At 48.3% G+C, this 23,682-nt stretch overlaps 1 protein-coding gene across 1 annotated transcript in view; it reads right to left on the reverse strand.

The window, feature by feature from the left end:
* The window catches only part of ILDR2 (immunoglobulin like domain containing receptor 2), a 38,267-nt gene that overhangs the window by 9,877 nt on the left and 4,708 nt on the right, over positions 1 to 23,682 (reverse strand). The window contains 6 exon segments of the mRNA XM_049777589.1: positions 1,275 to 1,451; positions 2,747 to 2,813; positions 2,815 to 2,894; positions 5,815 to 5,871; positions 18,174 to 18,293; positions 20,613 to 20,945. Of these exon segments, the coding sequence (XP_049633546.1) occupies positions 1,275 to 1,451; positions 2,747 to 2,813; positions 2,815 to 2,894; positions 5,815 to 5,871; positions 18,174 to 18,293; positions 20,613 to 20,945 (834 nt within the window).

The raw sequence follows: 23,682 nt of genomic DNA on the forward strand, positions 1-23,682 counted from the left end.
CCCACATTTTAGCTCAGGGCTATGGGCAATTTCCTCCTTTTTGCAAGTGTTCAAATCTAAGACTTTGGTCTGACCCTCCAATCTAAGTCCCTCTCATGTACCAATAGTCTTGACAGCTCTGATTTTGCTAACAAGGGATATTGTGGAATTCACTTGGATGGCAAATTCTAATTTCAAACAAACAAAAAAATCTTTCTAGTTAAAGGATTTGAGTTGGTATTTTAGACCCGATAAAGGCTCAACTATTTTTCTCAGAAAACATCCCTGCCCCCCTTTGCCTAAAGCTAATATATAAAACCTGTGAAAGACATCTCCAAGGCAGCAAGCCGTGGAGAGTGGCCGGCTCTCCCATTCTTGTTGAAGTCAGTTCAGGGAGGCTGTTTATGGATAACGGAACAGCTGCCAGATCCGTCTCCAGGGCGGCAACCACTCGGTGGTGGGAGAAGTGATGCTTTAATTTGCATATTCTCTGTCTACAATACAGTAGAGGCTTCTAGATATATATAGACACGCATCCTTTCCTTGTTTTGAAAATGACATTTCCAACCCTACCTGACAACTCAGCTCTTACAAGAGGAGTTGGTGGTGGATAGGTAGATGGGAAGAGAAAGTGGACGGCAGGGAGGAGGCAAGATCAGGGATGAGAGAGGAAAACACAACAGGGAGGGGAAAATACTACTTGCATGAGTCAAGATGGAAGATGAGGTTAGGAGAGTTGCAACTGATTTAAGATTAATATTATTTGTTTTTGGGTCACACCTGGCAGTGCTCAGGGGTTATTCATGACTGTGCTCAGAAATTAATCCTGGTAGGTTTGCAGGATCATATGGGATTCGGGGGATTGAACCCTGGTCTGCCAAACTTGTTTGCCACATGCAAGGCAAATACCCTACCTGATGTGCTATCGCTCCAGCCTGATTCAAGATTATTTTGAGGTTCTATTTGAAGGACACTAGTTCCTGTTCCTCCTGCTCTTCCCAGACCAGCTCCAATCTCTCCCTTTCCCTGAAGCCTTGTCACCCCTCCACCTTTTCCTCTAAGCTCCCAGGATCCTAACCTTGAGTATCCTTGCAATTCCTAACCCCCAATCTCTCCAGTCTGCTCACACAGGCCACACCTGATTCCTTGGTGGTCCCTGATTGCTAGGCAGGGCAGGGGTGATGTAAACTCCCACCCTTGTCAAGGGGTCCCAGTAGTCTCCTCACTCTGAGACAGCAGGAGGAACTGCATGGGGAGTTGCCTAAGGCATGGGGAGGGTCCCAAACTGCATTTACCACCATGGCTTCCTCCAATGGAGTCGCTTGGTGCCAGCGGGGGTGGATGCGGCTTGTCCATCAGCATGCCAGCTGCAGGCGCTGCTCCCAAGGGAACAGAAGGAATGGAGTAGGGGCCAGGAACCCCTGAGATGGAGGGCGGGTACCCTGCCTTGGCTGCTTTCCCTGCTTCATACACTGTGGGGGAAGAGAAGAGCAAGAAATTATAGAGAAATTTTACACCATCCGCCCTCCAAGGCTCTCACCCCAAATCTCTGAGGGTGCTTCCAAGGAGCCCCTGGAACATCTGTGTGCACAGGGAAATCAGTATACCTGTGTCTTCAGTGCTGTGTGCATGCATGTATACACACATGCAAGTGTGTCTGTGTATGTGCCTATGTCCATGCATGTGCATCTGTGTACATATAAAAGTGATGTTGGGGGGGCCAGAGAGATAGCATGGAGGTAGCGTGTTTGCCTTGCATATACAAAAACGGTGGTTCAAATCCTGGCATCCCAGATGGTCCCCCGAGCCTGCCAGGGGTGATTTCTGGGCATAGAGTGCTGCCGGGTGTGACCCCCCAAAAAACAAACAAAAAAAAAAGTGATGTTGGGGCCAAAGCAGTGGCACAGGGCATAAAGCACCTGCCTTATGCATGCTAGCCTAGAACAGACTGCTGTTTGATCCCCCGGCATTCCATATGGTCCTCCAAGCCAGGAGAGATTTCTGAGTGCATAGCCAGAAGTAAACCCTAGGCGTCACTGGGTGTGGTCCTCCACCAAAAAAGTGATGTGTGCATGTGTGGGGTATATACATATATGTGTATGCATGGATCAATGCATTCATACACATATCCATGTAGTGCCTTTATGTTTGAGGGTTGCATGTATGTGCCCATGCACATTCCTGTGTGTGTGTGTGTGTGTGTGTGTGTGTGTGTGTGTGTGTGTGTGTGTGTGTGTGCGCGCGCGTGTGCATGAGGCGAAGTTGGATTCACTAGCCCCTTCCACCCTGGCATGATTGGCCTAGCCTTCCTCACAGTGTTTTGTCCAGGTGATGTCCTAGAGTGGTGCCCAAAGATCTCATGGCAGCAGCCCACTGTCACCCATATTGCGAGGTGGGTCCCCCCAGGCAGGAAACCTCTTCCTGAGAGGTCCAGCCAGGTGCACCCCTATCTCTGTCACTGCTTCCTCCACACTTCATGAGGCTAGCCAGTCATGTCCAGCAGACCACTAGGGAGGCTCAGTTTGGGTAGGGATTAGTGTGGGGCCAACCCTGCACCTGGCTGTCTCCTGAGCCAGAGCAGATGCCTCCTGCCCCCCTTACCGCTCTTCCTGCTGTCATGCCTGGCATAAGCAGGCCACGTGTGGGGGAGCGTGATGGACAGGAAGCATGGGGGGAACACTAGGGGCTCTGCACTAAGTAGACAGGGGTGGGATGAGAAACTCGGAGGATGGAAGCAGGAAGGACTCAGAGGGACCCAGGTACTCACAGGCCTGTGGGCAGCAGCAGGTGCCTGGGCAGCAGGGGCAGCGGATGTAGCAGCAGCAGCTGTGCGGAGCAGCACTGGCACCACGCAGATCCCCACGAGCAGGAGCACCAGGCTGATGCCAGGACTACAAGGCCCACGAACACCCACTCTGTGCAGACGACATAGATGCATACTCAGGACTGCCCCGTACTGGGGTGGGCCAGAGCATCCATTGGTCACCCCTTGGGACCAGCACAAGGCCAGGTTGTATGGAGATGTTTGGGGGGCCCTCTGGGATGTCATGAGACAAATCCACAGCCGGGGGAACAAGGAGGTGAGGGAGGTGGATTGTGGGGACACGGATCTCCTGTTTGTGATGTGGCACCTGAAGCAAACATTCCCCAAGTCCATGGGGACATCAGGGTTTCAGGACCCACAGGCACTTTGGCTTAAACCTGAATACCCCACAAAACCTTTTGTTCTTCTCAGCAGTGCTTGGGCCCTCCCCTATACCAGGTCTCCTACCATGGATGGAAAAAGTGGAGTGGGGGGTTGCTGTCTAGGGGCCCCAGGAGTGCTGGAGTGGGGTATATCTGGACCAGCAGAGCTTCAGGTCTGAGGGTAGAAGAGAGTCGGGGTGCTTAGGGTATATTTGGTGGGTCGGTGAGTTTCTTCCAAGAAAAAAAAACAACACTGGGCTGGTATGGCATTTGCCTTGCATGAAGACGGACCTAGGTTCGATCCCCAGGGTCCCATATGGTTCCCCAAGCCAGGAGCAATTTCTGAGCGCCTAAACAGGAGTAACCCCTGAACGTCACGGGGTAAGGCCCAAAACAAACAAACAAACAAACAAACAAACAAACCCAAAATACTCAGAGAGAGAAATCCAGTTTCATTGGCCTTGATAAAAATGGGGGTGATGGAGTGACCTCTGGTCTTGTTTATTTTATTTTATTTGGTTTTTGAACCACAACTACTGATGCTTAAGGCAGACTCCTGGCTCTGGGCTCAGGCCTCACTCTTAGAGGTGTTCCAGGGTCCCTATGTGATGCCAGAGATTGAGCTTGGTTGGGCTTTGTGCAAGGCAAATGCCTTCCCCTCTGGACTAGGTTCTAGGGGGGACTGATCTTTAAGGTCATGGTTTATGGACAAGGTTCTGGAACTTTCTGAAGCCTTTTCTTTGGGACTCATCCCAAGTCCTTTAACCACTAGCTTCAAGTCCAAACTGCTTTCCCTAAGTTTGGTTTATTACTCAAACCTCCCCTTAAAGGGTGGAAACAGGCTTCTTTTGCTGATAAAGGTTCTTTGTGATACTGGTAAAATGAGTTGACATCAGTTGGAACCATAATATCCTCAGAGCAGACACAAACAAGTCAACCTTTCCAGAAAGCTGGGCCTCACTCACCCCTGGCTGACATACTTAAATGAAACTCCTTCACCCTCTCTTCAGTGGGACCCCTAAAATGTCCTGTGGCATTCTTGCAGAGAGCTGAGACTCTGGGACACAGGGCAGAGGAAGGCTCATTAGCAACAATATATCAAATATTGGAGCCTTGCCAACAAGACAGCTAGGGTCTTGAGGGGTACAGGACTTTGAGTGGAAGAGAGTCGGGGTGCTGAGGGCATATTTGGTGGGAACACCTCCATGATCAGTTGTGATGTGTGAGGCCATGATTTATACCCTAGCCCATGTGTTCAGGATGAAAACCCAATATCTAGAGGCGGGCAGAAAAAAAAACAACAATTATCTCAGAAAAACAAAAGAACGATATCTCTGACAGGATACCGAGAGTTTAATGGGAGGAGAAAACAAAGAATGGAAACCAGATAAGAAAAATACAGTTAACTCCTTCAACTGGGCAAAATACGCAATTGACCTAGTTTGAAGCTGAGGCAATGGAATGCAATCTTTTTTTTTTTTTTTTTTTTTTTTTTTGGTAGTTTTTGGGTCACACCCGGCAGTGCTCAGGGGTTACTCCTGGCTCCATGCTCAGAAATTGCTCCTGGCAGGCACGGGGGACCATATGGGACGCTGGGATTCGAACCGATGACCTCCTGCATGAAAGGCAAACGCCTTACCTCCATGCTATCTCTCCAGCCCCGGAATGCAATCTTTTAGTTGTGTGATGAGAACATTTATATAAACTGAGGGGACTCGGGAGAAAAAGGACAAGGAGGTATCCTTGGGCTCACTGTCAATAAAGGGAAATGTGTGTGGGTGTTTAGTTTGGCACGCAAAGGGGAACCCATGAGGACTACTGTGTGCAGCATGACTGGGAAGGTTTTGGGTGTTTCTTAGAACTTGAACTGAGTTCACAGTACCTATGGCTGGGAATATTCTCTCTCTCTCTCCCTCCCTCTCTCTTTCTCTCTCTCTCTCTCTCTCTCTCTCTCTCTCTCTCTCTCTCTCTCTCCCTCCCTCTCTCTTCTCTCTCTCTCTCTCTCTCTCTCTCTCTCTCTCTCTCTCTCTCTCTCTCTTTCATATGACTGGGCAGATCTGAAATCCTGGGTGGAAATGTTCAAGAGGCAAAATGAACTCTCTTTTGCTGCCCCCAATTTTGGACAGCTCCCAGCTCCATCCTCAGCATCCATTCTAGTTCCTCCCAGAACCCCTTTCAATGCCAGACCCTCATGCAGCACCAGTCAGAACTGAGCTTGTTGTTCGTCATTGTTGTTGATTTGGGGGCCACACTTGACAATACTTAGGGATTACTCCTGGCTCTGCACACAGGTATCACTCCTGGTAGGGCTCTGGGGACCCTAGGGGGTGCTTGGGATTGAACTCTGATGGGTCACGTGCAAGGCAAGAGGCCTCCCCACTGTATTATTGCTTTGTCCCCTCAGCCATATCTATTTCTTAGGCTTTTTTTTTTGGGGGGGGGGTTATTCTTGAAGCCCTAAAAATCATCAGAATAAATGCCATTTTCCAGTTTCTTTCAATGGTTTCAGTTCATCCTAAAAAAGACTAGAGAGATATACAAACTTTGGGCAAAGAAATGCGAGAGACAGTGAAGCATTGTCAAGAGCCAAGACAAGGCACAGAAGGAGGCACAGAACGAAGCCAATCAAGAGTTAAATGATGGGAATACCTGGCATAACATCCACAGCAAAACTGGGTAAGAGATCAGCAAGCAGCCCTGTCCTGCCTAGAAGGAGTAGAAGAGAGAGAGAGGAAGAAAAAGCAGTTATTGCAGAGGACAAAAACAGCCCAAAGGCATGACTCAGTTACACCAACCCTCCTTGGTGGGGCTCATGGACATAACTCTAGGGATTGAGAAGCAGTGACAGCGGCGAGGATGTACTTGGGCACAGGAATGACCTGCCTACCCATCGCTAGTTGTAGTGTTAAATAATTAATGATGGTGCTGGATGGAGATGGATGGATGGAGAGACCTTTCTCAGCCATCCCAGGCCACGTAGCTCTGCAACCCTCTTCAGCCGGAGGGTCTGGAGGTTCATGAGAGCGGCGGGTAGAAATCTCACTCACTGGCAGGCTTCAGGAAGCATCAACTTTATTCATACCCTATCCACCACATGTGTGGCCTATATATAACCTTTTAAGCATTCAGCCATTATTCTTAGCTAGCCCTGCATCTTAACTCCTTTCAGCCATCTTCTCTTTGACCTCCATGCTGGCCAAAGACCAAAAGGGCAAAAGACCAAAAGCCTAATCCTCTCTGGTCAAAGCCTTATCTACCCTTTCCAAGACCCCTCCTAGGAAATGGGCGGGTCTTGAAGGTGAGGTCAAGTTACCTAGGAAGAATGGGGGGGATGAGGCTTCAGCTAGTTATGACCAGGGGTGGGAGCAGAAACAAACTTTCTCTTCTATTGTCTGCTTCAGCTGTCTCGTGTCTGGCTCAAGCAGACAAACCAGCACCATCTCTATCCCCATCCACCTCCCTCCCTGCACATTGGATTGGCAAGTCAGCCTGGCTGGTGTTCAAACATTCAACCTACGTCTCTCTCTGTTCGGGCCTACATAGTCCTGTGTCCGTGTGGAAACAAAAGCTCACATTTGGCCTTAAACCCCTTCACTCCAAGACTCTATTTCTAGCCTGAAGAGATGCAAATCATCCAGAAGCTCTGGAGAGAGAACATTCCAAACATCCCAACTCCTGCTGGCTTTGCAAAGCCGCTGCCCATATGTGCATAGTTTGCGGTATGGTTTTGCAGCTGGTCCCCAGAACCATCTATGTGATATATGACACGGGGTGTAAGGTTGGGTATTCCCTCATGTGTCATGGGGACACCCTCAGCACAGAGCCAGGAATAGATTCTGGGTTATCCAAGTATGACCCCCAACCAAAACCCCAAAGAGCAAAGAATTACTTGGGGGGGCATACCCGGCTATACTCAGGGTTTATTCCTGGCTCTATACTCAAATTACGCCTGAAAGATTCAGGGGACCATATGAAATGCCAGGGATCAAACCCCAGTCACCTGCATGCAAGTAAAGTGCCCTACCCACTGTGCTATTGCTCTAGCCCCCAAAGAACAAAACAAATAGGAGGCTTGGAGAGAATATGCCAGAGAGTTCTTGGGTTTTTATGCCATGACATGGAGGGACATAGACTCTGGATTTTTTTTCTTTTGGGTTTTTCAGCCACATCCGGCAGCGCTCAGGGGTCACTCCTGGCTATCATTTCCAACCAAGGGCTAAGCTTTCCAGAACTCAGCAGTGTTTTTTCCCATGCCCATGAGTCACTCTCATTCTTCCAGGAGTCGGCCCAAAGTGACCATGACACGTTACTCTGATGTCTGAGGAAGGGAGCGAGGACCCACAGAAGGGGTCACCTGAGTCTTTCCAAACCATGATTCAGACAGTCAGGAGAAAACATTCTGGGCTGCTTCACACAAAACAAACTTTCTCCCCTAAACTTGATAGGACCAATTAAAAAATTGGGGGCATAGCAATAGCATAGTGGATAGGGCATTTGCCTTGAATATGGCCGACCTGGATTGATCTCTCGCATCCCATATGGTCCTCTGAGCACTGCCAGGAGTGATTCCTGAGTGCAGAGCCAGGAGTAACCCTTAAGCACCATAGAGTATAATCCAAAAATTAAAACAAAAAAAATTAATAGCTATCCACCTGAATAGGGCCAATGAATCAGGCCTGCTAGGCAAACACACACACACACACACACTTGCATGTGCACAAGTATTTTATACCTCATTGCCCAGGATGCTATAGCCAAATAGTGTCCAAATATGGCATGCACTGTGGGGTGACAGATGATGTGGATTATAAATAAAACCACCATATATTTCACGCATAGGGATCCTGTTTCTACTGTCAGCAAAATCTCCATGTCTTTTTCAGAGGGTGAGCTTATTTCTAGGGTATCGCCAATTCTTTCATTCATCAACCCAGAACTATATATTAATTAGATCTCGTGGCACAGAGGAAAAGCACATGACCCTTCCACAGAAGAGCATCAAAGGCTAGTAGCCTGTTAAGCAGAGCAAGAATTGCCCACTTATTGCCCTTTGGCCAAGACTGTATAAGGTCAAGGATTTGCTTCCTGCCACATCCTGGGCTTCCCACCATCCGCCGGTGCTCAGGGGTGACTCCTGGCTATCTGCTCAGAAATAGCTCCTGGCAGGCACTGGGGACCATATGGGACCCGGGATTTGAACCAACCACCTTAGGTCCTGGGTCAGCTGCTTGCAAAGCAAACGCCGCTGTGCAATCTCTCCGGCCCCTAGTCTTGCCTTTTGTTTTTGATGTTTGGGCCTCACCTAGCGGTGCTCAGGACTTACTCCTGGCTCTGCGCTGAGGGATCACTCCTGGTGATCACTGCTCAGGATCACTACTCTGGATCACTGCTCAGGAGACCCTATGTTATGCTGAAGATTTGACCCAAGTCAGACGTGTACAAAGTAAGCACCCTCTCCACTGTGCTCTCTCTGGCATATCTCTTCTCTCTCCCTCTCCCTCCCCCCTCCTTCTCTCTCTCTCTCTCTCTCTCTCTCTCTCTCTCTCTCTCTCTCTCTCTCTCTCTCTCTCTCTCTCTCTCTCTCATCTTTGAGCCAAGCGGATACCTTTTGGCCTTTGTCAGTTTCTAGAACTATTTGGAATCTGGTGAAATGAGAAATTTCCCAAAGGCAAACCCCTCCCTGATTTTATCCTGCATTCCCATGGCAACCAGGCAATTCAATAAATATAGTTTATGATTATCCATCACAAATGTGGCGATCACCTCCCTTCCTTAAAAGATATATTTATCAAATCTATACTTAAGCATGTACTTTTTTTGGGGGGTTAGTTCCCTTGAAATTATAAGGAATCATGCTAACGGTGCATCCTTGCTACAAAATGACTAATATTGTACCATCTGCAATGAACTCTTAATAAATGCTTTGAGTTCTCTGGCAGTGATTATAAGCTTGGCTCAAGACAACAACTTTCTTCTATTTGTTTTTAATTATAGAATCAGATTTTAGAGTCAAAAAAGAACTCGAAGGTTATCTTATCCTTAGCTTCTTAAACTTGTGTATCCATATGGGAAAGAAAACTAAAGGGGGAGCTTTTAAATATATATATATATTTTTGTTTGTTTGTTTGTTTGGCTTTTGGTCATACTCAGGCATGCTCAGGGATCCCTCCTGGTGGAACTCAAGGGACCATATAGTATGCTGGGAATTGAATCCAGGTTAGCTGGATGCTAGTGCCTTACCTGCTGTACTATCTCTTTGGCTCCTAAAGATTTTTTTTTAAATGATTTACTATTAACAAATGTGTTATTGGTTACCGTATATCCAGATACCTATATACCTGGGGTCATGTAAAAATCCCTCCCATGAAAAGTTCACAAGTGGGAAAGTTTAATAAGTCCTGATCAAATCTTCAGAGAGGTTAAAAATCTTAACCTAGATGGGACCAGAGTGATAGCAAGGTGGGGGAGGAAGTTTGCCTTACATGTGGCGGACCCTGGTTCAATTCCTGACATTTCATACGGTCCTCAGAACCTGCCAGGAGTTAACCCTGAGTATCGCCGGGTGTGTGCCCAATTTCCCGAAAAAGAATCTTTCCCAGAGACACACACACTCTGACTAATGATTAAACCAACAGTATAACCTGGGTCTACTCATCTATAGTCTCATAACTGTCCAAATATCTAACTCCCTTTCCACGTTTATCTACTCTTCGTTCAGAAATGTGTAGTAACTGCATTCTTATTTAAAAACTATGACAGACCCAGACATTTGAGTCTGTGTGTGTTGTGTGTGATATTATGGTATCATCACTCTATGTATATAACTATGTTGTAAATGTTGGTTTGTGGTATACATTTCAGCACCTTTTAAAGAGGCAATTAGAAAATGATGATTGAATAAATCAGAACACGGGGGGTGTCTAGTTAAAAGGCATTTATCAAGCTAGTACAAAGGAATCAACAATTGTAAAAACGATGGCAGGGGCTGGAGAGATTAGGACAGTGGGGAAGGCTATTGCCTTCTAGAAGGCCAACCCGGGCTCGGTCCCCAGAAACCCAGAGTGTCCTCTGAGCCTGCCAAAGCACAGATCCTGGGGTAACCCCTGAGCATCACTGAATGTGGCCCTCAAAACTAAGCAAACAAAAATTGCTACTCTCAGTCAGGTCCCTGCAATGGGGCCAGCCGAGAGAGACCCTGGGCTTGGCTGGCGTGGAGGGTCAGAGTTAGGTTCTTCCTCCGCATTTCCCAGGAGTGAGCGCAAGCCCTCTGCAAGCTTGAATAATAGCAACAATTGCTGCGGAGAAAAGACAAGGCCGGACCAGGTCGCCTTTCAAGGGCTGTCACTAGCTCTTCCCATGGCCCCCACGCTGTCTGGGGGCCTCCGCATTGGCGAGTCCCCTCCCTGGGCCGGCCTCGCAGCGCGACCGACAATGGAGCTGGCGGGGCGCAGGGCGCAGCGCGCGGGCTGCCCCGGTAACCAGGGCAACCCCAGCGCGGGGCTGCAAGAATGCGCCAGCCCCAGGCGCGTTTCCTCCCACCGAAGCTGCGAGAGGAGCCGAAATAGCAGAGGGAGAAAGACTGCGGGGGAGGGGCGGGCAGCGGCGGGATGCCACGGCAGACACCCCCTCACCCCCTTCGGCCCCGCAGATGGGCTTTGTTTTCCAACAAGCCACAGGACCTGCTGCAATGAGCTGTTGGCTAGGCAGCCTGGGTCGCTGCAGGCTAGTGGCCACGGCGGTGCCCGTCTGCTCTGTGGTTTCAGGTAGTCAACGGTTTGTGCCCGTGGCATAAACATGAAGGATGCAAAGTCCCCCTGACCCAGCCACTCTCCTGATAAAACCTGTCCACACCGCAGTCCCAGCCTACTGGTCTGAGGTCTGACACTGGAGCCAGACAGTAAAGACCCTGAATGAAGGGGTCAGTGAGCCAGGAGGTTTCCAGGAGACCATATTGGGCTTTCAGTGTTGGACACCCTGGGCCAGGGGAGACCTGGCTCTTGAATAGGAATCTGGAATCCAGAGTGATACATTCCCATCAAGAGCCTTGCTGAGCCCTCAAGACCTAATCCCAATGACTTTTTGATTAATTGATTGGTTTATATGGGGGTCACACTTGGCGGCGCTCAGGGGTTACTCCTGGCTCTGCACTCAGAAATCGCCCCTGGCAGACCTGGGGACCATATAGGATGCCGGGAATTGAACCGGGTCCCTCCCGGGTTGGCCGCATGCAAGGCAAATGCCTTACCGTTATGCTATCTCTCCAGCTCCCCAATGACTTTGATAGAAAAAAAATATTATTAATTCTATAGGGGCCACAACAGGCTGCACTCATGGCTTACTCCTGGCTCTGTGTTCAGGGATCCCTTTTTGCTTTGTGCTCAAGAATCATTCCTGGTTCTGTGCTCAGTGAACACTTCTAGTAGGCCTCTGGAGACCCCGTGAGATGCCGAGGATCGAACCCGGGTCTTCTATGTGCAAAGCAAATGTCCTTCTCCCTGCTTCTCCTCTCATCCTTTCTGGAAATCTGAAGGACAGGTCACCGTGGACCAGAAACCTGGCTCCCACAGAACCCCCCGAATCCCCCCCCAAGCGAAGAGCTCTGCCACACTCCAACCAGGGGTCCTCAAACTTTTTAACCAGGGGGCCAGTTCACTGTCCCTCAGACCATTGGAGGGTCTGACTATAGTAAAAACAAAACTTATGAACGAATTCTTACGCACACTGCATCTATCTTATTTTGCAATGAAGAAACAAAACAGATACAAATACAATATGTGGCCCGCGGGCCATAGTTTGAGGACCACTGCAACCCAACCAGGGAGATGCCGGTGCTGCCCAAATCACAAGGCACAAGACCCAGATTCCAGAGTTTGGGGCGTGGCTGGGGAAGGAGTTCCTTGTGCTTCTCAGGCCAGGAAAGGAAACTTGGCTCTTCTTTCCTCATTCTTGCCTAAACTCTCTTCCTGGGCCAACACATCTTCCAGCGGGACCACAGCCTCCTCTCCGGGAGATCAAAGTTTTTGCCGGAACAAAGACCTTCCCAGGCTGTAGCTTAGCAACGCAGGCAGGTGGTGGCAGCCCTTTTCATGGGCAAATCTCTGGTTTTAGCAGCGCAGGGCAGAGCTGGGTCAGCCAGGGGGAGGAGATGCTGCCTTGGCTACAAGAAGCGTTTTCTAAATTGCCAGAACTCAAGTGAGGAGGTGGGGAGGTGGTTCCAGCTGCAGGATTCAAACAGAGGCAGCATCCACTGGGGGTGGACAGAGAGTGACCCACAGCTCCCCCTGGATTTGGCAACCCCAAATCCCTAAGGTAGCAGCAAATTTTGAGCCATTTTAGGATTGGGATGATAGAACAGTGGAGAGGGCAATTGTCTTGCTCATGGCCGTCCTGCTTTTGATCCTGGGCACCCCAGAAGATTCCACTCAAGCTCTGCCGGGAGTGATCCTGGATCTCAGAGCCAGGAATCAGCCCTGAGCACCATTGGGTGTGGCCAAAATGGAAAGGTTCTGAGCGGCTGCTTCCAATCCTTCTCTGATGACCTAGACTAGATGGATCCTTAATCCTATGGATTGTCAGGTTTATTGTCAAGTCAAACACAAACAATTCCTGCTCATATGTTGTCTAGATGGTCTAAACAGGACCTGTCAGGAGGGAACCCATTTGGGGGCTCCTCAGACAGAAACACACCTGGCCCCCAAGGAGGGAGATGATTCTCACCAAAGGCTAATGAGTTTGGTTTGACAAACCTGGGTTCTTTTTCTCTTTGTTTCCAATTTGGGGAGCTCCATCTGTCCTTATAATTGAGATGGGTCCATCAGGGTTAAGGGGGACAGAGTTGACCCCTGAAGAAGTCAGGGTTGGAGGGTACTGAACATGCCACTCCAGCTGCCAAAAATTCTGAATCTATTTTTTTGTGTGTGTGTGTGTGATTTTTGGGTCACACCCGGCAGTGCTCAGGGGTTATTCCTGGCTCCATGCTCAGAAATTGCTCCTGGCAGGCACGGGGGACCATGTGGGACACCGGGATTCGAAATGATGACCTCCTGCATGAAAGGCAAACGCCTTACCTCCATGCTATCTCTCCAGCCCCTGAATCTCTTGACTTCCCCAGATTTAACAGTCTGTAAAATCCAGACGGCAAATGCAGGAAACACTCCAGTCCTTTTTAGATGTGATTTCCATCAGCCAACGTGGGGTTGGCTGAGCCTATTTATTTATTGAAAAGCTGGGGCTGCAAAGGCCAACATTTAAAGAGGACATACTGCTTGTCAGAGTAGCCCTGGAGTTAATATTTTGTTTGTTTTTTTTGGGGGGGCACACCCAAAAGCTGCGCTCAGAGGTTACTCCTGGCTCTGCACTCAGAAATTGCTCCTGGCAGGCTGGGGGATCATATGGAATGCCGGGAATCGAACCCGGTTCTGTTCTGGATCGGCCTCATGCAAGGCAAATGCCTTATCACTGTGCTATCTCTCTGGCCCCATGGAGTTTTTTTTTTGTTTGTTTGTTTTGTTTTGTTTGGTTGTTGGGTCACACTCGGTGGTACTTAGGGGTTACTTCTGGCTCTGTGCTCAGAAATTGCTCCTGGCAGGCTCAGGGGACTATATGGAATGCTGTGATTCAAACCACTATCTGTCCTGAGTTGGCTGCATGCAAGGCAAATGCCCTACTGGTCTGGCCCCAGAGTTAATTTTTTTAATTAAAAATTATTTTTATTACAGGGGTTGGAGTGATAGTATGGAGGGGACGGAGTTTGCCTTACAAAAGGCTGACCTAGGTTCTATCCTTGGCATCTCATATGGTCCCCAAGGACCACTAGGAGTGATCCTTGTGTGCAGAGCCAAGAGTAAGCCTTGAGCACCACCAGGTGTGGCCCCCAACCAAAAGATTTTTTAAAAAAATTATAACACCGAGTTACCAAGTTGTTCATAATACAGTTGTTTCAGGCATTCAGTGTTTTAACACCAGCCTTACCACCAGCATGATCTTCCTCCAGCAGGGCCCTCACTTTACAGCACACTACGCCAGCCTGCCTCCCTTGTAGGCACAAACAAATTGACTTCAGATTGTTTGTTACAAAACAAATGCAAATGAAATGAATGATCAAAACTTAGTTCAACATGGGTCTACTTGAAATAATTATTCTGTCTCTCTAGGGCAGGGGTACTCAAACTTTTTTATTTTTATTTTTTTGGTCCTCAAACTTTTTAACCAGGGGGCCAGTTCACTGTCCCTCAGACCATTGGAGGGTCTGACTATAGTAAAAACAAAACTTATGAACGAATTCTTATGCACACTGCATATATCTTATTTTGCAATGAAGAAAGAAAACAGATACAAATACAATATGTGGCCTGTGGGCCATAGTTTGAGGACCACTGCTCTAGGGTGTTATTAAAGTCAGTGGCTGAGGATTTACTGGGCTAGCTGAGCTTCTGTGTTACTGCTTAGGCTCCCTGAGCTTGGTGGGCTCTTTTACAACTTTCCCATCATATTTTCTGTGATCCTACTGGGCTAACACTGCTATGAAATTTGGAGGTCTCATATGTGCCACATGATCCAGGATCTCATAGATATGGAACAATTTGGTGGCCACTCTGTAATTAAACTATGTTCAGGGCCGGAGAGGTGGCGCTAGAGGTAAGGTGTCTGCCTTGCAAGTGCTAGCCAAGGAAGGACTGCGGTTCGATCCCCGGAATCCCATATGGTCCCCCCAAGCCAGGGGCAATTTCTGAGCCCTTAGCCAGGAATAATCCCTGAGCATCATATGGGTGTGGCCCAAAAAAACAAACAAAAACCAAACAAAAAAGCATGTTCACAGCCCCCACTCCCTTCAGTAGGGCTTTTGCTAAAACTTTGGAGAAAGGGGCACTTTTTTCTACTAAAATGGGAAGTGCCAAAGTCTATGTTGACTGAGGTGTGTGTGTGTGTGTGTGTGTGTGTGTGTGTGTGTGTGTGTGTGTGTGTGCTAAAACTTTGGAGAAAGGGGCACTTTTTTCTACTAAAATGGGAAGTGCCAAAGTCTATGTTGACTGAGGTGTGTGTGTGTGTGTGTGTGTGTGTGTGTGTGTGTGTGTGTGTGTGTGTGTGTGATCTTTGTCCCCTCAGTGGAGAGAGCCTGGCTCAGAAGGATGATTAGCACAGAGGAGTCCACATCCAAACAGTGGGTGTCTCAGCTCTGCTTAGAGCTAGAAATAAGACTCTTGAATTGAGCCATTTTCTAAGTCAAAACGGTCTCTTATTCCAGGCTGAGAGTCTTTCCCTTGCACTCAAGAATGTTGTAGAATAAACCAGACAGCTCTGGCTGGTGAGATTTTTTTTAAGAGGCCTCCTTCTCCTTTTGTATTTGGTTATTTTTCTTTGCTCTCTTTATTCTTGAACATGCAAACAATTTTTTTTAAAAACAAAACATCAGCCTTAAAGAACAATTCTGCCATGTGTAGATCTTGTAAATACAATCGGAACTCAAGGAAGGGTTCTGAGTTCATCTTGTCGATCCAAGGGAGCACAGGACAGTGTTGTAAGCACAGGAGAGATAGGCTTCTAGAATTTTCCTTAACCAGTTGTAATGGTCAAGTATTGTTACTTTATATGAGGGAAACTCTTCCTTAGCTTTGATTGCTATATCCTGTGGCTCATTCTCAATTATTCTCCTCTCAGCTGAATATACAGCTACATTTCCACAGAGGCCTGGGCCCTCATTTCACTGTCTACAGGCCCTTTACAAAAAGCCAAGGCTCTACCTGGGATGCCACCAAGATGGGGCCAGACACTCTCAGGGTGCATGGAAAGAACTAAGGCCTAAGATCTTAAAATAAATAATGTTCCCGCTTGTGTCTTCCTGAATAAGTTGCATTTCCTGCCAGCTGGAGCTGCCCAGGAGGAAACTTTATTCTCAAAAGCAAACAGTGGCACATTGCCAGGTGCTAAACAGCCAGTCCTGGCCATGGTCTCCTCCCATTGGTCTGGAGGATTTCTGGACGCACCCACTTTCTGAAATGATCAGCTTGTAGGGCCCTGATGGTCCCAAATGTCTGTCTAAATATTTCTGAGATGTCACCGTCCTCTCATTCAAAGGACCCCAAACACCGGGTGTGCTTCTAACTTTAGAATCCTCTCTCCTGAATCATCAGAGGGATGAAAGATCATCGGTTTGGCTTCTGTGTTGGATGTTGACGCTGTGGCCTCCCTTTTCTGTGAATCACCTGTTTCAGGATATTTCTGAAGCCTTTGAAAACAGCCCCCACAAGACTGGGCTGGGCTGGGCAGACAGCTCAGAGGCATGGGGTGGGGAAGAAACGATGGGTCCAGTTCTTGGGGATATTAGAGGAGGGGTCTATGAAAGAACTTGGTCACAGCTAGGTAAGCCTGAGTCAATGACCAGAGTGGGTTTCTCTAATAAGATAGTGCAGCACAAAAGCAAATTGGGGACAAGAATCAGCACCCCGGATTTCCCACACGATCTCGTTTTTTATTTATTTTGGAATATTTGGTTTATGCAGAGGAACACTCAATAGCTTCTTTTTTCTGTTTGGTTTTGAGCCAAACCTATGGTGTTCAGGGGTTACTTTTAGCTCTGTACTCAGGGATTACCCTTGGTGGTATCTGGGGAGCATATGGGATGGTAAAGATTGAACCTGGGCAAGTTGCTATAAGATAAATGGCCTCCCATTGTGCTATCTCTGGCCCCAACACATGGCAAAATAAGGCCTTTAGACTTTTTAGTTTCTTCTGAATTTTTGTGCTATTTTACTTATTCATTTTATTTATTTTGTGGAGTGAGGGTCTTCCCTAGTAGAAGTTGGGAGGCCAGGTGGTGATGGACTCAAACTCAGGACTCTCTGTGTTCCACATACCTTCCCTTAGGCCGTCCTCAGGCCCATACTAAGTTCTTGTTCTTTTGTGAAACATAACTTGTGACTTCAATGATGAACCCAAGTGCTCTGCCCTTGAATTAAGTCTAACACTACTCATAAGTGTTAATTTTCTCCATCATATGACCAATTATTAAAACTTAAAGCATGGGGCTGGAGTGATAGCACAGCAGTAGGGGATTTGTTTTGCATGCGGCCAACATCGGACGTACCCTGGTTCTACTCCGGCATCTCATATGGTCCCCCGAGCCTGCCAGGATCTTTTTCTGAGCACAGAGCCAGGAGTAACCCCTGAGTGCTGCCAGGTGTGACCCAAAAACAAAAACAAAAAACAACAAAACTTAAAGCATACTTAACCTATTCTGCAAACAATAAAATGAAGGTAAAAGGGTTGATAATGACCAAATGAAAGGGTCACAACAGCATCAAAGCCAAGATTCCTAAACTGTAAATTCCTATTTGCAAACTTGCACATTCCACAAAGGGATAAATAAATGAACCTTTGTGGCTAGAGAGAAAGTACAGCAGTAAGGTGCTGTCTTTACATATAGTCAAACCCAGGTTTGATCTCCAGCACCCCAAAGGGTCCTCAGAGCCTGCTAGATGTGGCTTAAAAACAAATAAGCAAGAACAAACAAAACCCTCACCCCAAACAGCAAAGAAGCAAAAGTGATAAAAGAATATAAGTAGAGAGTCTAGAGTGATGGCACAGTAGGGGTAGTTGCATTAGCCCTGCATGCATCCAACCCACATTTGATCCCCAGAAACCCATATGGTCTTCCAGGCCTTCCGGGAGTAATTTCTAAGCACAGAGCACACCTGAGTATATCTCAAAGAAAAAAGAAATAAAAAATAAAAAATAATAAGAGCAGAGAGAAATCAGGGGTGTTTCAGGATGGGAGGGGGCAGAGAATAGAGCAAAATCCAACCAGAACAAACCAGAACAAACTCAGCCAGAAAACAGAAAGAGCATTCCAGAGAGTGCTGAGAAGGGGGAGTGACCCAGAATACACAGTGTTACTGCCCCTCTACAACACACAATTGCCGGGACAGTTTATGCTTCAAAGATACAGATGCGTGAGTACCCCAGGGGGCAGGAAGGGGTCCCAGTGGAGAAGGTGCTGAAGTGATCCTTACCCAGCACCAAAAGCTCCACCGAATCCTCATTCTTGCCCTCCAGGTCATCCGGGGTGGTGATGATGCAGTAGTAGAGACCACTATCTCCCCACAGGAGTTTGCCGATCTGAAGGTCCGCATCTGTGAGCACAGGAAAAAGGTTTGTTGGCTCTGGGGTCTGAGTGAGAGCATGTCGGGAAGGACATTTGCCTTGCACATGGCAGACTCCAGGTTCAATCCCCAGCACCCCATAGGGTTCCTTGAGTATGGAGTGGTCCCTGAGTGCAGAGCCAGTTGTCAGCCCTGAGCACTACCAGGTGTGGCCTGAAATCCAAAAAGCAGCAACCACAAAAGGACTGGCTCCTCAACAAACTCTAGAAAGGAAAGCATTGAGCTCTGCTAGCAGGGAGGGGGCCTGGGTGATGTCTAGTTGTCCTTCAAATGGACTGTCCCCCCAAGAACAATAATGAACACAGTTTCCAGGGCTCAGGGCCTCATGACATGGACCCTACTCCCTGCCACCTGCAGACCTGGCCTGGACCTGAGATGGGTTTAAAGATGCTGCAGCTTGGGGCCGGAGAGATAGCATGGAGGTAAGGTGTTTGTCTGGCATGCAGAAGGTTGGTGGTTTGAATTTTGGCATCCCATATGGTTCCCTGAGCCTGCCAGGGGTGATTTCTGAGCATGGAGCCAGGAGTGACCCCTGAGCATTGCTGGGTGTGACCCAAAAACCAAAATAAATAAATAAATAAAGATGCTGCAGTTTGACTCCAGGGGCTTCCTTGGCTCTTATAGCCCAGAATAGGTCCTGTCATTTTCTCATGAGATCTTTTCTCTTCCAAAGCTTGGAGTGGAAGAAGGTGGAACTGAGATAACCCTCAGGGGTAGGGGTGGGGGCTGAGGGCTGGAACTGGCATTCTCTGGTCCTGTGACTCCATCCCTGCTTTCTTTTTTTTTTTTTTTTTTTTTGGTTTTTGGGTCACACCCGGCAGTTATTCCTGGCTCCAGGCTCAGAAATTGCTCCTGGCAGGCACGAGGGGGGGGGGGTGCATATGGGACACCGGGATTCGAACTGATGACCTCCTGCATGAAAGGCAAACGTTTTACCTCCATGCTAACTCTCCGGCCCCTCCATCCCTGCTTTCTAAGCCAACTAAAGGACCTTGATATCTTTATCTGGCACCATCTCTTCTCTTCTCTTGGTCCTCTCCCTTTTTCCCATAATAGCCACCCCTTGGGGTCCATGGTGCTCCCATCCCCACCATATAGAAACCCTAAAAAGCCAAGAGTGGGAGGGATGGTGGATAAGCCCATTGACTGCAAAGGACAAACCTACCTTTACTCTCCAGACTCAAAACAAGACCTGGGGGGCCGGAGAGATAGCATGGAGGTAAGGCGTTTGCCTTTCATGCAGGAGGTCATCGGTTCGAATCCCGGCGCCCCATATGGTCCCCTGTGCCTGCCAGGAGCAATTTCTGAGCCTGGAGCCAGGAATAACCCCTGAGCACTGCCAGGTGTGACCCAAAAACCAAAAAAAAAAAAAAAAAAAAAAAAAACAAGACCTGGAGTCAAGCTAAAAGCCCTAGGCCAATTTACCTGGGGGCCGCAGGAGGCAAAGTTGGGGTGCTCCTTGAGTGCAAAGTCAGTAGTAAGCCTTGAACATTGGGGTGTGTGACCCAAACAACTAAAACAAAACAAAACAAAGAAAGATTCCTCTAGGGCAGGGCCACAAAATGTTATACGGAGGGCCACAAATGGCCTGTGGGCTGCAAGTTTGAGACCCCTGCAGGCCTAGACAGACAGACAAATGCATACATATGCACATAAATAAAGGTGCAGTGGTACCCACCTTGGAATATGATGTGGAGGTATTGGAAAGGGAACAGTACTTACTGTTTCATTCTCAGCTATGGAAGAGAGGAACAGTTGGAATCTTGCCTTTTTAGTTTAGTTTAGTTTTGTTTTGTTTTAGGGTCACACCTGGCGACACTCAGAAGTTACTCCAGGCTCTGGGCTCAGGAATCACTACTGGCAGGCTCAGGATGCTGGGAATCAAACTTGTGTCGACTGTGTGCAAGGAAAATGCTCTACCTACTGTGCTATGACTCTAGACCCTTGCTCTTTGCAGGCATGTGGGTGGTCTACAAAATATATGTGTAAGTGAAATAAATCAGAAGGAAGAAGAAGCAAAACGAGTGTGTAAGTGACACTAGAATAAATCCCAAACCCTTGGATTGTGGCCCTAGAATGGAAGCTGGCAGAGAGACGTGGGAAATGGGAGCTAAATATAAGGGGGTGACAGATTGTGGGTCGGGTGTGAGGCCTTGTGCTGTAAACCAATGTCACTTATATAAGCCACATGCATGTGTGTGCATTCACAGGCAAACGTGCATACATACACACATGCATGCATATCCACAAGGCACATACACATATGTACACGCATCTGTATGCTCTTACCTTGGACGATTGTGATCTCTCTGCCTCTGTAGAAGTCGCCGAGGGTGACCACTGAGCCCTGCTTAGAGGCAACCACGCGCACCGTCCTCCTGCTGTCCAGGCAGTCCAGGTAGGGGTCCCACTCGAGGTTCCTCTTGCTAAGTGATTGGGTGCGTGGGGACGACAGGCCCAGGGACTCGCTCATGCGGTCTTGGCAGTAGGACTTGAACTTCCACTGCACCACAGCTGGCCGGCGGGAGGAGGTGGAGAAATGGCAGCGTAACACGGTGGGCTGGAACAGCAGAGCTACCTTCCTCTTGTCTGGCACCGACACCTGGACGGCCAAAGCCAGACCTGTGGGACATGGGGAACAGGAGCAGGTGGGCCAGGGCCACCCATTCTCATTTCCTTCATCTACCATCCCAGCATCAGGAGACACCTGGTAGTTAGTCCAGAAGCATGTCCCACCCCTGACCAGTCCCTTGGGTAGGTCACCATGATCCCTGGTCATTTTGTAACATGGCTCCCCCTTTCTCCGAACCCTACTTTCATGCCATTTTTTGCCTGCCTCATTGTTTCTGGTTTATAAAACTGTACATCAGGAGCCAAAGCAAGAGCAGAGGGGAGGGCATTTGCCTTGCATGTGGCCAACTGGGTTTAATTCCTGGTATCCCATATGGTCCCCCAAGTCTAACAGGTGTAGTTTCTGTGCTCAGAGCAGGAGTAACCACTGAGTACTGTCAGGTGTGGCTCAAAACAACAAACAAACAAACAAAACTGACCACATCCAGCAATTTCTCCTGATCTACAAATCAAGGGATTTGGTGTGGGGGCCATGTTCCACAGTGCTCAGGGATCACTCCTGGTAAGGTTCTGGGGCCCATGGGTGGTGCCGGGGATCAGAACTGGTTTAGTAACAAGCAAGGCAAAAACCTTAATTACTGTACTAACTCTCCACCCTCCAACTTAATTTCCTTTCTATCTCTGTTTCTCTGTCTCTCTGTCTCTGTCTTTGTCTCTCTCTCTCTCTGTCTCTCTCTCTCTGTCTCTCTCTCTCTGTCATTTTTTTGGGGGGTAGGGGCACACCCAGTATGCTTAATGTTTACTATACTCCTAGAATCTCTGAGTACAGAGCCAAAAGTAACCCAAGTGACAGGAGTGACAAACAAAACAGAAATGCACACAATAGTGGAAAGAAGCCTTATTCCATCCTATCAAGATGAGGAAGGTGGAGAGAGACAGCGGAGGAAGCAAGCGAAGATGATCTTTGTTAGGCCAGAGAGATAGCATGGAAGTAGAGCATTTGCCTTGCATGTAGAAGGACGGTGGTTCGAATCCCAGCATCCCATATGGAGCCTGCCAGGAGTGATTTCTGAGCATAGAGCCAGGAGTTACTCCTGAGTGCTGCCGGGCGTGACCCAAAAAACAACAAAAAAGATGACCTTTGTTGAACACAGGTCACCCCTGGCACCTGGGAATGCCATGTGGCAGAGACATACAGACAGACAGACATGGACAAGAGGCATTTCCAGACCTGTCAGCCTGGAAGTTGCTATCCTAGACCATTGTACTTCATGGCCTATATCCTCCACCCACCAGAAAAACCTTCAATTTCTTTTTTTTTTTTTTGGTTTTTGGTTTTTGGGTCACACACGGCACTGCTCAGGGGTTATTCCTGGCTCCATGCTCAGAAATTGCTCTTGGCAGGCACGTGGGACCATATGGGACGCCGGGATTCGAACTGATGACCTCCTGCATGAAAGGCAAACGCCTTACCTCCATGCTATCTCTCCGGCCCCAAAACCTTCAATTTCTAACTCATTCACACCATGACCCATTTTCTAGAGCATTGGGTTGAGTTCTGGGGAAACAGTTTTAAAATAAATGCACAGTATCTGGTCAGAAGTACTAGGGTGGGGCCGGGAAGGTGGCGCTAGAGATAAGGTGTCTGCCTTGCAAGCGCTAGCATAGGATGGACCATGGTTCTATCCCCCCACGTCCCATATGGTTCCCCCAAGCCAGGAGCGATTTCTGAGCACATAGCCAGGAGTAACCCCTGAGCGTCAAATGGGTGTGCCCCAAAACAAAACAAAACAAGAACTAGGGTGTCAACTTGACTTTTCATGGCTGGGAAGAAATGGAGGTGTGTATATATATATATATATATATATATATATGCTCAGCACAGAGCAGAGCCAATGAATGAATGATCAAGTGAGGGGGTGAGTTTGAAAGGCCTTGGTGACAGGTGGCCCCTAGTGCAGAGGATGGATTCCGGCCAATGACTGGAGAAATTGCTTAAAATATGGAGGAGCAGATCTAGAGAACCTCATTTTGGCTGGCGACCCATGCTGCCCAGGCAGGAAAGTTCAGCCCTGGAGGCAATCAGTACCTCCCAGCGTGAGGCCTGAGCTAAGTTCCTGCCCTCCTCCCAGAAGAAAAGGATTCTCTAGGCGCCAAACTAGGTTTTTCTGCCAGACTAACAAAAGCAGTAGCTAAAGCAATGTGGTTCTTATTTTAGCACTTTCTACTCCTTTCAAAGCGAGTTCTTCTCCCCAGGAGCTGTGAAGCTATTCCTGCCAGCACCTCTGAGAGACAGAGTTACAGGCCCAGCCCTATATCAGAGACACAAAGATGCCTCTAAAGGTCACAGAGCGCTGGCATGGGGGGAGGCAGGCACCTCCAGAAATATTATGTAAAGCTCACCCACCCCCTGAATGCTCTAAATCCCAGAGTTGGGATTGAACCTTCCAATTACCCCTTGTTTGCAGCTTCCAAACTGTTTAGGTCCAGTATGACCCTACCTTTTCCCACCCAAGATTGGTCCCACCCAGGGGCCAGAGGAAAAGTACAGTAGGGAAGGCTCTTGCTTTGCATGTAGCTGACTCAGGTTCAGATTCCAGCAACCCTTTATAGTTGGCTGAGCCCTGCTAGGAGTGATCCCTGAGCACAGAACCAGGAGTAATTCTAGGTGTGGCTCCAAAACAGAGATAGGTCATATCTGGTGATGCTCAGGGGCTACTCCTGGCTCTGGGACCAGGAAACACTTCTTTTTTTGTTTTTGTTTTTGGGCCACACCCGGCAGTGCTCA

This window comes from Suncus etruscus, chromosome 7, assembly GCF_024139225.1.
Source record: "Suncus etruscus isolate mSunEtr1 chromosome 7, mSunEtr1.pri.cur, whole genome shotgun sequence".
Classification (NCBI taxonomy): domain Eukaryota; kingdom Metazoa; phylum Chordata; class Mammalia; order Eulipotyphla; family Soricidae; genus Suncus; species Suncus etruscus.